At 35.0% G+C, this 13,196-nt stretch overlaps 1 protein-coding gene across 4 annotated transcripts in view; it reads left to right on the top strand.

Moving 5' to 3' along the window:
• Nucleotides 1-12,635, top strand: part of LOC134848310 (uncharacterized) — a 44,752-nt gene extending 32,117 nt beyond the window's left edge. For all 4 annotated transcript variants that reach the window (XM_063865708.1, XM_063865704.1, XM_063865705.1 and 1 more), the window contains 6 exons: nucleotides 1,596-1,660; nucleotides 1,936-2,051; nucleotides 5,241-5,390; nucleotides 6,246-6,405; nucleotides 11,499-11,644; nucleotides 12,206-12,635. In XM_063865708.1, the coding sequence (XP_063721778.1) occupies nucleotides 1,596-1,660; nucleotides 1,936-2,051; nucleotides 5,241-5,390; nucleotides 6,246-6,405; nucleotides 11,499-11,644; nucleotides 12,206-12,450 (882 nt within the window). In that variant the 3' untranslated portion in view covers nucleotides 12,451-12,635. The remainder of the gene's footprint in view (nucleotides 1-1,595; nucleotides 1,661-1,935; nucleotides 2,052-5,240; nucleotides 5,391-6,245; nucleotides 6,406-11,498; nucleotides 11,645-12,205) is intronic.
• Nucleotides 12,636-13,196: the final 561 nt, after the last annotated feature.

The following is a 13,196-nucleotide window of genomic DNA, read 5'->3' as shown; positions in this document are numbered from 1 at the left end:
AATATATTATTCAACACAGACTAGCGAATAGTCCAATAACAAGAAGCTAGACAGCCGTCACAACGAGAATTGGACTAATTTTTATTTATTGAATGATCAGTTTCAACAATGATGTTTTGAAGACCTCTTCGGAAATTGTTTTTTATAGGTTAACTGAGGAATTTTTCATAAAAGTTCATTTACCAGCTAAATCAGGGGCGGAACTAGGGGAGCGGAATTAAAAAAAAAATTCGAAAAAATTCGACTTTTTTTTGGGTCGACCAAGTTGATTTTCTGAGATCTGCCAAATCAATACAAAGACGCCAGTTTGACAAAAAATTCTGTGACGGAAAAAAGGCATTTTGAGGTTTTTTCTTAGAAATGTCGACCAAAAAATCACGTTTTTACGGCGCACGCTATTCCCTCAAAATTAGTATAAATTGGCGCCAAAAGCTCCTTTAGAAAAATGTTAGGGTCAATTAGCCAAAAATGAATATCTCAAAATAATAATAAGGGGGGATTCTTTGGGTCGCACCCCCCCCCCTTTAATTGCGCCCCTGAGCTAAGTTAGATAGAAGTGTTGCAGTCAATTTCTGAGCTTGTTATTGATGGTTTGATTTTCATGACAGTTCTGATTTCAAAAATCTCAGAGTTAAAGGAAAAGGATTTATACGACTAGTCAACAATAGAGAACTTAATCATTCAAATCTGTGCTGGCAGCTCAGTTCTAGGAAAAAGTCTATTAGCGATTCCTGAAAATATAATTGATTTTGCCATTTGAACCAAGGTGTAGCAAAGAGCCCATTAAATTTTCTGAGTTTGCTCTGAATTAGATTTTCTGTCGGGCTGAACTAGATTTTACGGCTCTTTTGAAAACTATTGCGCGGCTTATTACAGTATACCTGGTGTTGGGCCAAATAATCACTACAGGTAATCGTCTTTTTTACGACCTCAAGTTCCTTTGAAATTTCGCCAGATAATTTGTCCAAGCCATGCCAGATAACAAATTCGCTGGATATCTGTCGAATTATTTCTCATTTTCGCTTTATATCTATCACATGCGATTCTTGCAAAGCGGGTCATTTGTTTGTTTGTTTTTTGTTGTTTGTTTGCACCACTGGCCAGCGGGTAACAAATTTGCTCTCTGGGCTATACTGTCAACTAAAAAAGACCCATCTGGACGTGGCTATCTTGCCCTACATTTTCATCGGGTTGCCCGGTAGCAGGCACGAATAAATTATAATTATTTTCTCCAACGTCACTTTTCCCCCAATTTGCGCCATTGCAAACAGAAAGCAATTCATTGTTGAAAAGTGACATTTTACAAAGTATTTATTGGCATTTGAAATAATTTGCGTCAATACCACAAAACCGCTCATTTTCTGAAAATTTCGTTCCAAACTGAGCTATGCCATAGTTAAATTTCTTCCTGATTTTAATAGATGCTTTTTGTTTTAATTTCAGCCACCTGAACAAACATTATTTCACAGCGACTTATATTATAGATTTATTACAATAAATTGACCAAAATGACTACTAAATTTATCAAGAAGCCAAAGTTGCCGAAATGTTGTCACGTTTCGGACGTCGTTTTTCACACGAATCTTTTACTGCAGGTTGCATCGTTGGCGCTAATAGCCCTCTCGGCCTTCACGACCTACTGGCTACTGAGGAACCCCAAGTCAGTGAAGTCCATTTGAAAAAAAATTACAAAAAAAAACAAAAAAAATTAATTTATGTTATTCTAATAAAAAACATGTAAAGAAAAGTTTATAAGCCGTATTTCAATATATTTGCTAAACTTTAGTTTAGAAGCAAAAAAATAAACAAAAGCTTTTCGTGGACAAATTAAATTTGAACCGCAATATTTAAGTCAAAATCAAATTTTTCTTATTTATTTGGTAGAAAATCATAATTTTTTATTTCTTTTTACTAAAATGGACATCACTGGCCCAGGTTATCGAACACTTCAGTCCTCAAGGGGGACAATTATGGACTGTGGGTGTTCTGTACATCCACGACTTCCCCCTCCATTCCGCCGGTGCCTTGCGAATACATCACTGGATTCCCTGGTGAGTAGAGCCAGAAATTTTAACCCTTACTTTTCAGAAAAGTTCAATCCTCAATGTAAATTTTGTTAATGGACCATAAAACTTCAGTAGCTTTTCTCCCTCACGAATCTTGGGTAAACCTCCATTAAACAGAAGTTCTAGTCATATAATTCCATATTTGATGCTTATGAAAGATTGCTACACGCACTGACAAGAAATGAACTGCAATCGTATTTTACAGATAGTGTAGCAGAGACATGAAAAAAAAAATCAATTTGAATCAATTTGAAACTGATTTAGTCAGATCCGAATATTTAGCTTGAAAATTCCGTTTCAATTGGTTCTGTGATTGGTAATTTCTCTGCCGTGAAAACCCCTGTAAGTCTATTTTATATCGAATTAGGTATCTTTGGGTTACGGTAAATCCATTCATATGCAGTATTTTATCTGTATAAAAATCGATTCAAATCGATTTCATTCTCATGTTTGTCAATGCGGATAGTCACGAAAATCCATATTTGGTGCACTTTTTCTTCTTTTCCCCCACCTGCAAACATTTACAAGTAAAAGTTTTGTTCACATTGTCTGTTATAAAAAGTGGCAAGCGGACTAATTAGGTCAAGACGAACAAATTAGGCCTTCTATTTCAACCTTGTAAAATCACTCGTTACATCACGAAGTAGATGATTAGCTTTGGTCGGGGAGGGGTCATTGTTGTTGTCTGACCACCCCCATTCATCAAATGGAGGGAAGGATATAGGAACAAGGGTGTGCTGTTTTTTCTTCGCACTTTTTACAACCTCAAAGAAATTTCGCAGGGGTTTCAAGTGTGGTCTCTTCTTAAAGTATTATTAGTCGTGATTTCGATTACAGAAAAATCAAAAGAACTCTCAGTGTCGGATACATAGGGTTTCAGACTAAGTTTGAATAAAGGTTAACCTCCAACAAATTTAGTTCAAATTTATAATTTTACATTTTTAAAATCTATTAATTAATTATCGCTGTTTCTGTAGTATCTCAGTGATCGCTATTTTCCAGCGCTGATTCATGTATAATTCAGAAATTTTTTTTTGGTTAGCTAAACTTGCGATACTTCAGTGCTATTTCAGTAATGATTCTGTAGAAAATCTTAAATCGGCATCGCTGACAGTTACCCAAATTAATGATAATCTATCGATAAAACTTGGTAATGAGGCATTGAACATCGAAAATTCATCGATGGCGACAGTTGTTTTTTTATACTTTTCTATTGTTAATTTTCAATATGAGCTCAACCCGGGTAACAGTTATAAAAGTCATGCAAACTTAAATTAACAGACAAAAATATTCGCCTGGGTTATATTTTTTGCGCATTTTTGGTTTGATAATGCGTTGGCAAGTTTATTTATTTTATTTTTTTTCTGCTTAAACCAATGCTTTTTCTTGGACAAAATTATCAAGAAGTTTTTTCAAGAAAACTGAATAATAAATTACCGGGTTGACCAAGAATGCCTATCATACAATTTTCATGAATAAAAAAATGCTTATCATACAATTTTGTACAATTCCATAGATATAGAAATTTTTAAGAAAAGCCTAAGATAAGCTTTTTTTCATATATGGAAGTTGTAGGACAAGCATTTTATCATAAACCAAAAAGTTGATTTCTTAAAAATTTTATTTCTCAAATTTTTTGGGATGTGTTCGCTACCAAACACAAGTGACTAAAACCATGGTTTACTCAAAACTAGAGTCACCAAAGGGTTGGTCGTGTGGCATTTAAAATGCTTGGAAACGACCTGAATTGTGTAAGAGTTCTCTTCACAAATCATATACTGAAAATAATAATCTTTTAAACTTTGGCAAAATTTTTCAAAGACGATTTTTTTCAAAATTAGAATTTTCAAGTAATCAGACATTAATCAAGGCATATACAAACATGCCATATAAAAGAAATAGGAGTTTTTAGGCTGTTTGAAAAAGCTTATCCAGAGAAACGGAAAAAAAACCAATTTTTATGTATCCAGGACTATTTGTTATGCAGACCAAAAAAGAGAAAATTTGCATGCAAAACTTTTTTTGGTAAATGTTTGCTTGAGTACAAAATTCGGTTTGCGGTTGGAAAAAAAAGCAAAAAAAAATATTTTGGGGCAATTTTTTGTTGTCATGAAAAATGCTAGTCATACACTTTCCGTATATGAAATTTTTATGATAACAATTTTTTCCAAAAGAAGAAACATAATTTTTTTTTCATCACTAGACAGTTTTATTTGGTTCAAATATCCGCAGAAGCTAGTTCGAACCTTTTTTCATTGAATTTTTGAAATTGTATGAAAATTGTATGATTAGCATTTTTCCATTGTGATTAGCATTTTTGATTTATGGAAATGTATGATAAGCATTTTCGGTGTATGGAATTGTAAGATAAGCATTTTCGGTGTATGGAATTGTAAGGTAAGCATTTTCGGTTTATGGAGGTCAACCCGGGTCATTATTTAATTTTCAATTTTTTGTTTTTATAGTTTTTTCTTGAGTCAGAGGCCAGCAACTGCCTATCCGTGTTTAAATATTTGAAGTGAATGGACAAAGTATTGCAGATATATTAGTAGCCTTTGATCATCCTGAGCAGTCTGTGTTTAGCTTTTAGCTCCTTAATTAATTACCCTTTAAATATTATCAGAAGAAGTTTATCTACAATTCTTTGGCAATGAACATTGTGAAGTTGACCACAAAATCTACTTTTAGAGAATAACCTAACAACCTCTTTTTTTGTACCAGTTGTAGGTCAGTTTTCAAGGGTCAGTTATGTGAAGGGGTCATTCGATTGGTGCCTATTGACAAAATATGTAAATTAAATGCTATCATGACTTAACCTTTCGGGGAACTAAACTTGATTTCCTTTGAAAATTCCTGAAAGCAATTGATTATTGGTGCAATGATAAATTGCGTATATATCGATATTAAATTAATAAATTGTAATTATCAAACTGACTTTTGATTTGAAGCAAAGGCGGATTTAAACTCTTATGATGATAATTTTTTTCATCATCGTCATTTTAAACGGAATAATTGACACACCTGTATCTGAATTGTTTGCCAGGTTTTTTTTATTTAACTGATATTTAACCGACTGATTGTTAAAAAATGAAATGCAAAACCTGAAAAAATTCTCCTCTACCCTCTTGTCGTTCGGCCAACTGGTACCTCTATTAGGAACATGCACATGTTTAGAATGGTGGAATGCGAGCAGGTCTTTCATAGTGATGTCAAGTGTAGTTAGCCTAATGGCACTCGTGGCCTACTTCACCTCAGCCTTCAACTTCTTCCCTGGCGAACGAGGGAGGACGACCTTCATAGGAGCAACTTCCAGTTTCGCCGAATGTTTGTTTTGCCGAATTTTCTCCTCAATTCATTTTGAATCACTGATCGCGGCAGCAACTTTTTGGACACTTTTTCGTTGCCAATCACTAAAATATATATTTTTGAATAAATATGATTTGGTGCAGGGGTAGTTATTGGATCTTTTCGAGAATAACAGAATGAATGCTGTTCATTTTTAATAACTGTTTCGACCTTTTTTGTTATAAAAACGCCCTTGTTTGTCGACAAAATGACCTTCAGAGCTCTCCCAAAATGCTCCAAATCCGCCTATGGCTAATATTTATGGCACAGTTTTTGTTGAAAAGTTTGATGACGGTAAAATTAAAAAAGTTGATTTATAACTGTCAGTTGGTATCGGAATACCTAGTCGAATTGACAAAAAAATTACATTAGTTTAAGCAAAATCAGTTTGTTTTATAGCGCGTACATTAAAACTAGAATTCATGTAGGATCAAAAAGAGGTCAAATTTTATTAGCTGACATGTGACCCAATTAGTCTTCATTAAGGATGATCGTACTTGAAAAGGAAATACCCGCTGCATTAGGGTAAAATAGTCTTGTCTGTTTCATTGAATTTGAATCAAAATTAGAACTAAACCTGCGCATGCTTTTCCTCCACGTCTTAAAAAAGTAACAAGAGGGGGACCCTTTTGGTGGCCAGGGGGTCAAAATCCTGAGGAAAGGGACAAATTAGATTTGAGCATAGTACATGCAAGCCTTATTACTTGAATTTAACATCTAATTTTAAAGAGAGAGAGAGAGAGAGGGGGGGGGGGGAGTTGTTCACTTGGTCTATTTAGGGGTGATATTGTTCACATGGGCAAATAGTTATACGAATTCTTCTGTCTATTTCAGGTGTGTTCCTGGTGATCTCGTTGTGTATCTTCCACTCTCGCTCCCATGACACGTACGAGGCATTCCACGTCGGCTGGTCTTACTACACTGCCTGGGGCGCCTTCATCTGCAACATGGGATCCCTCTTCTTCGTCTTCATTTACTTCTTCTGCAGGCCTGAGTCAGTTTTGCACAAGTTTCAATCAGTTTTGCACAGTTTTCAAAGAAGTAGCTACAATTTTTCATAGTTTAAATAATCATAATAATAATGATAGTAATCATAATAATAATAATAATCATAATAATCATAATAATAATCATAATAATAATAGTAATAATAATCATAATAATTATAATAATCATAATAATCATAATAATAATAATCATAGTAATAAAAATCACAGTAATAATCATAATAATCATAATATTATGAAAACAGCAAATATATCTCTGGGCGAATAAACTTATTCATAAACACATGCTTATCGATTATTTCTGGTCTGTCAAAAACGAATCAGATACTCGACTGTGGCACTGCCTTAACAAATGCGAGATTAATGACCTCGACTTTTAAAAGGGAGTGAAGAAATGAAAAGAGCAACGACGATCAGTCGCGAGAAGATAGAATGTTAAAAACAGTCTTCTTCCTTTTTGCAGTTGAGTTAAATTCACTTAACGGAACTTTCCATGGTAACAGGAAGTAGTTACTATTACGAGAAGATGAAAGCAAAGACATATAGAAAACGCCGACAAGTGGCAAATCAAATGCTGGAAAAGGTTGAGGTACAGTAAGATACTTGCTCGACATATTGATTGATCAGGTTTAAATCTGCAGCGCAGTCTCGAATCATCAAAGGTCAAATCAAACAACCCGAGCAGCAAGAACCGCAGAGGACAACGTGAATGCGATCGCGAGAAGTACCCAGGAACCTTAAACAGACAAACAGACTCGGGATCATTGACACAGAATCAGAAGTCAAAATAACAATGGAACGCAAGTGAGCTATAAAGATTGAATCACAAATGTGGAGAAGGTCCCTACAAATGGCCAAATGAGTACTTCACAATCATACAGCTGAAACGGGGATCACCATGAGAGAAAGATGACTAAAATGAAGGAAGTGCAAGTGTCCATCCTAAAATGAAGAAATCGCATCGAAAATAATTTGAGGTGGAAGAACAATCGGGAATGGTAGAGAGGATGCACTCAAACAGACAACATATTACAGGCGCTGCATGTGATCATGAAAGGCAGGCAAAACCCTGACACTAACGAAATTGCAATGAACCGATCGAATTAAGAAGCATTTGATGAAGATGGAATAGAATCACCACTGAGAGTATTGTACGACCACATGCTCCCTACTCGTTTTTTTTTGAAAATGTCGAAATGTTACTAGAAATGGAGGACAAACGGTCAGATGTCACATGATCTTCATGTAAATAAAGAACATGAAGCAGTACCGAAAAGAAATGAAAGGTTCAGGTATGATAGTATCTCACGTACATTACCGTGTGGCACTATTGACATATTCAAACTTAGATGAAAGCACAAAACTGAACATAGAAAGTGTGGCGAAGAACAACTCTGGAAACGAAATAACGGAGAGCAGGCTAGGACAGCAGGCTAGGAGCAGAAGCGGAGGAAAAAGATGTTTGAAACTAGAGAAATTAGAGAGGAACACATAGAGAGGACGACTGTGGTACGACAACCAAAGAGTCGATCAAAAACTTTATGTACCAAAAAGTCAACTACATTATTGTTGAAAATGGTCTACGATATGAAGAAAACTACAAAAACCGAAATCAGATAAACATCATAATGGAAAAGTAAACACTGCAGGTAAAAAACAACCGTCAGTTACTATCCCATCTCGATTGGAGTCATTTAAACTCACAACGGGATTCTAATGAACATCGTGTATCGATGCAGAAATGATGAGAGGCTGATTGATGACCCTGAAACACTAATGGCATTTGTAACAATGAAAAAAACCTGCTATTAGATGGAAACAGGGTATCGCTATATCAGCGAGTTTACTCGACATCCAGCTAGCAATTTTCCAGCTGTAAAATCTAAATATTCTCCACAGTGCTAAAAAGACACAGTTTTATTGAAATAAAACTTGAGTGCCATCCAAGCGGTAAGAGAGCGTTTTAAAAAGGCAGAAAAACAGGAAAAACCAACCAGGAAAAGTCAAAACCTAGCAGTTAACCAATTCAAAAGTGGAAATTTAGTTCGATATCATAGAAAAATAAACTTAAAGAGTGATGGATACGTTTTGCGAAATGAATCATAAATGAAGGTCCATTTTTCATGAATCATAGAAAAAATTATTTAAAACCACCATACACGAGTCAATCTTGCCCATGACTGGAACACAGAAGTAAAGGATAGAGCGTCATGATTGTATCAATCTTAAAAAACACTACAGGGTCAAAAAATATTTAATGATAAACCCCCCATTTATCCACCAAAACATCCCTCATTGAATAGAACGGACAATTTGTTCACAACAAGCATGAGAAATTGATACCGTCACAATGATCATATCAATATTGGAGAATTCCGATAATGTGAAAAGACAAAGAAAAAAAATAAAGCAAAAAGGTCGACAGAAGCGAACACTGCAAACGAAAATGATCACTCGAACAATTATTTTGCTTCAAATCACTCAAATTCAAATTTAAGAGAAATTTAATTGAAAACAAAGAAAGTTACAAGAAATACATTTAAAATTAGTTGACGAGGATGTTTAGGAGAATTAGTGAAAAAGTATGAAAAAAATATCAGATTTTTTAAGACTCCTGAATTTTATAATTCAAACACAAAGACTTCCAAGTTTATGCGTTTAACTGAAAAACAATACCTGTACGCAAACAAAATTCACAGAGCGAAAAATAAAACGAATAAACAGCGTTAGATTCAAAGACGAAATATCGATTCGAAAAGAGATTAGGAAGACAAAGAACAACAAGATTTATCGTTATACCGTCCCAACATCGCCTCCAATTGATAAACGTAAAGCGATCATTTTCATCACGTGTGTGAGAGTCCGGGGATTCAATATAGTTAGTACGTCCCAAGACGATGAAGGAGTTTAACTTCGATCGGTACTAACAAAAATCAAACACGAAGTCAAACACGAAATCAAAGCGACCCCCATTTGCATCAAAAGTTATGCAAAGAAACAACAGCAGCACTGTAATAAGCCAAACGACACAAGGAGGTTCGGGATAAAAAAGTTAACAAGAAACAGAACCAACGACAGAAACCGAAAAAGGAAATATCAAAAAAGCGGACTTGGAGAAACTACCAGACAGAGAAGCCAAAAGAAGAGTCAAGTGAATCTTTGATCAAGAACTGGGCACTATCGAATTATCAAAACAGAATGGGTTCCTATTGCCGTTAAATTTAACCCGTCAAATTTAGCAACGGGACCAATCAGAAAAATCCAACATCTTAGCGAGAAAGGACGTGCAGAACAGACGGAGATGTGGTCAAAATGTTAGGTAAATTCGCCTTTGACAGCGCACAAGCATCTAGAATTAACAGACATAATAGAAGGGGAGAAGAGGCAACCCGAGAGGGAGGCTACAACATAAAGGATGAAATTAACAGCCAGGAAGAACAATCTCAAACGATTTCAAAAAAAAATAAGAAAACTGGAGAGGGAAGAGAAATACTAAAATGTAGATCGGTTGACAGATGGAAAGTGGCTGAGGATAAAGCCAGAGAAACCAAAAGTCACCTAAAATCAGAGAAGATATGGAAGGCAACGAAAGTAGCTGGGAAGTTTATCAGGGGTTATCAGGACAAGTTATCAGGTCAGAATTCAAGTGCATTGACGTTGTTCCACACGCTATCCAAAACAATCCACTGCGCAGTAATCAATTTTTACGAGGCTGAACAACACACGCTCCGACAAACTTCAGATGAGCTAGTTTTTTCAAAAACCCTCATCCACAACATAGGCGTGGGCTGAACTTTCCAACATTTCCCAGTTTTACTGAGAATATGAGTGTCAGAAAAGCTGTTTACTCCCCGAAGATCAAAGCTAAGAAAGCAAAATTTTTGCTATGTCTTAAGCTGGGTTTTAGAAACCAAGGTGATACGCTAAAATAACCGTAGACGATATCTTTATGTATGCAAGTAGCGTTCAAAACTGCCAAATTGACTCCTTGTTGTCAACAGAACAGTAAATTGTCTTTTCCATCAAAAACATATTAGCGGGAATGACCGTTGGATGTCAAAAACCGAAAACAATCTAGACACAAATGTTTTAGAAATTGCATAGACAGCAGTAAAGAGCCTACAAATGCTGAAGCAAACGCACCAAGCTAAAAATGGCTGCTTACTGATTGAAGGCTCAGGCAGAATTTTTGACTACTGAAATCATTTGAAAAAAGTGGATGAATTTTGTATTTGGGCGTGTTTTAGTTTTGTTCATTTTCTTTTATTTTCATGCAAAAACAGGTACCAGAAATTATTATCGGAATGGGTCGAGTGATCAGTCGTATTAAAGCCCTTTCAGTCTTGACTCGAATGATTTTTAAAAACTTTTGAAACTTTTCCTCCGTGTCGAGAAAAATGAGTTTGAATTTGTAAAACTTTTTGGTCTAATTTCATTTTAGTGCCACTTTGAGAATGAAAAACTTCGAAATTCAAAATTTTCCTGCCAAAAAATTGGAAACGATGTTTTTTTTTCGTTTTCCTATTCATTTTTCTCGACAAACTGTTTTCCAATTGGATTACAGAATAAAAGTATATTACATTTTAACTAACTTAAAACAAAATAAACTTTAAAACAAAAATATATTTTGAACCTTTGAACAAAATAAACCGTGGACAAAAAACTCAAAACTGATTGAATTTTTTGTTTTGTTTGATATGTTTGTTGTCCGCAGTTTGTTTTGTTTCCTGATACTGAGTTTTGCGTGATGAAACTTATTTCGGCGAGATCAAATTCTCTTCAAAAAAAATTAAAAAACTGAAATGAATTTGTCAACTAGATTTCAAAGAAATTATTAACGAATGATTAGAAGAATATTTTCACTCTACCAAACTTATTGTCGTTCGTCTTTTACTCTGTTTAAGGCATACGAATGAATGTGAAAGTGTTTTCAGTTCAAAAAGATGATGAATTTGTGTATGAAAACCATCTGCCAAGACAAGTCATAATTCATTTGGTGCTCAAGTATACCTGGCTCTGAGCTCAGCTGAATATTAGTTTTTAAGTTTGTTAGATTGTTGACGTTGAATTTCTTATTCAGGCCAGAGATAAAGCCAGAGCCGACGGACGAAATCGAAACCGAGAAGATACTCAGAGGGCTCTCGGACGCGCCCGAGTACAAACAGCCGAATGACATTGCCACTATGAGCCCACTTTTCAACGCCAACAGCAACAACAGTCAGAAAGGTGAAAAAAAATCTTGATGTGATACAGCTACTTGAAAAAAGCAAAAATTCTGCTTTTGCAACCAGGTTTTGATGGCAGTGACAGCCAATTCACACGTAAAATGCTGTAAAATACAGCAGCGGCTAAAAAGTAATATCATCAGTTTGAAGTTATATTTTATCCCTCATCGTCAAATTTGGTTTAAAAAAATGCCTTTACTCCTCAAATTTTTTGCACGGTTTTGCGAAAGTAAAAGAAAAAGTTTTTTTTTCTCTGAAAAATAAGGACCTTTTCAAAATTTTGAGAATTATAAGGGAATCGAATTGAAAAGAGAATAATCAAATTTGTAGACCTACATTTGCTGAAAGTTCAAACTTAAAATCAAATTAGCATCCTCCCCCTGAACAGCTCAGCGGATTCTGTGTATGTGTGTGAGAGTGTGCGTGCGTGCGTGCGTGAGTGTGTGTGTGTGTGTGTGTGTGCGCGGGGGGGGGGGGGGGGGTTGTCAACTTGGTCTGAAGAATTGATGTAGACATATTTGAGTTTTTAATTAAAATTAAGTACATATGAGATTTGATCTAGCCGGAAGCAGCAAGCAAATTTCACCGTCAGGAAGTCAAAACAGTCACCAGTACCACCTAATTATGACTAACGAAAACGGGTCTGTCAAGACAGGCTTGAAGTCAACTTCCCGTGCGAGTTCAATGACCTCTCGTGACCCCAGTTATACGTACAATTTGACATCTGCACAACAACCGTCGACCTCGATGGGAAATAGTCACAGTGAATATCAAATGGGAATTTTACAAACAACTTTATCGGTTTAAAATGAAGATTCGTTCGATAATGAAGTTGAGTGTTTTATTTGAACCAAATCATCGGAAGTCCAAAAAAGTCATGTTTCATGAAAAAAGAAGCAAAAACTTTTTCTGTGAAATTTAACTTTATTAACGCTTCAATTTTGACGGTTCCACAGTTAGTTTAATGTTGAAAAAATCTGTGGACTCAGAATTTCTGCTGCTTTATTGTTCATTATTTGTAAATGATTTTGCACTTCATAACTCTAAATGCGTTCTAATTTAATATTATTTAATATACCTGTTATGATTAAAAAATTACAATGGAGGAGAATCATCATGAAAACAATTACGCTAAATCAGGTCCATTATAAAATTCGGTAAATGTTACAAAGATATTATGAGAAAAACTTTTCTTGAAATAAATCACAATAAATCAGCTAGATAAACTTACAAGCTTTACCACTGCAAAAATCTGCGTTTTGTTTTAAGATTTTTAATATAATACTAAATTTGAGAACTATTTAATACAGGATTGGTAATAGGAATTTCTCGAGACTTTTAAAAAAATGATAATTGTTTCTACATTTTTTAAAGTTCAGCAAACGAGCTCTCCAAAAATTTTACAAAGTCCTTTTTTGGCCAATTTTTTGAGAAAAAGAGCCAAAATAGCCAATCAAGGGCAAAATTTTAAGAGATATGACCAAAAATGTACGTTTTTTGTAGCGAGCTCTCCCCGAAGCTAAGATATATTGGCGTCTTCAGCAAAACATTTG

The sequence above is a fragment of the Symsagittifera roscoffensis genome, chromosome 6 (assembly GCF_963678635.1).
Source record: "Symsagittifera roscoffensis chromosome 6, txSymRosc1.1, whole genome shotgun sequence".
NCBI lineage: Eukaryota > Metazoa > Xenacoelomorpha > Acoela > Convolutidae > Symsagittifera > Symsagittifera roscoffensis.
Note: the sequence above shows the minus strand (reverse complement) of the source record. Positions and strands in the feature narration are given on the sequence as shown.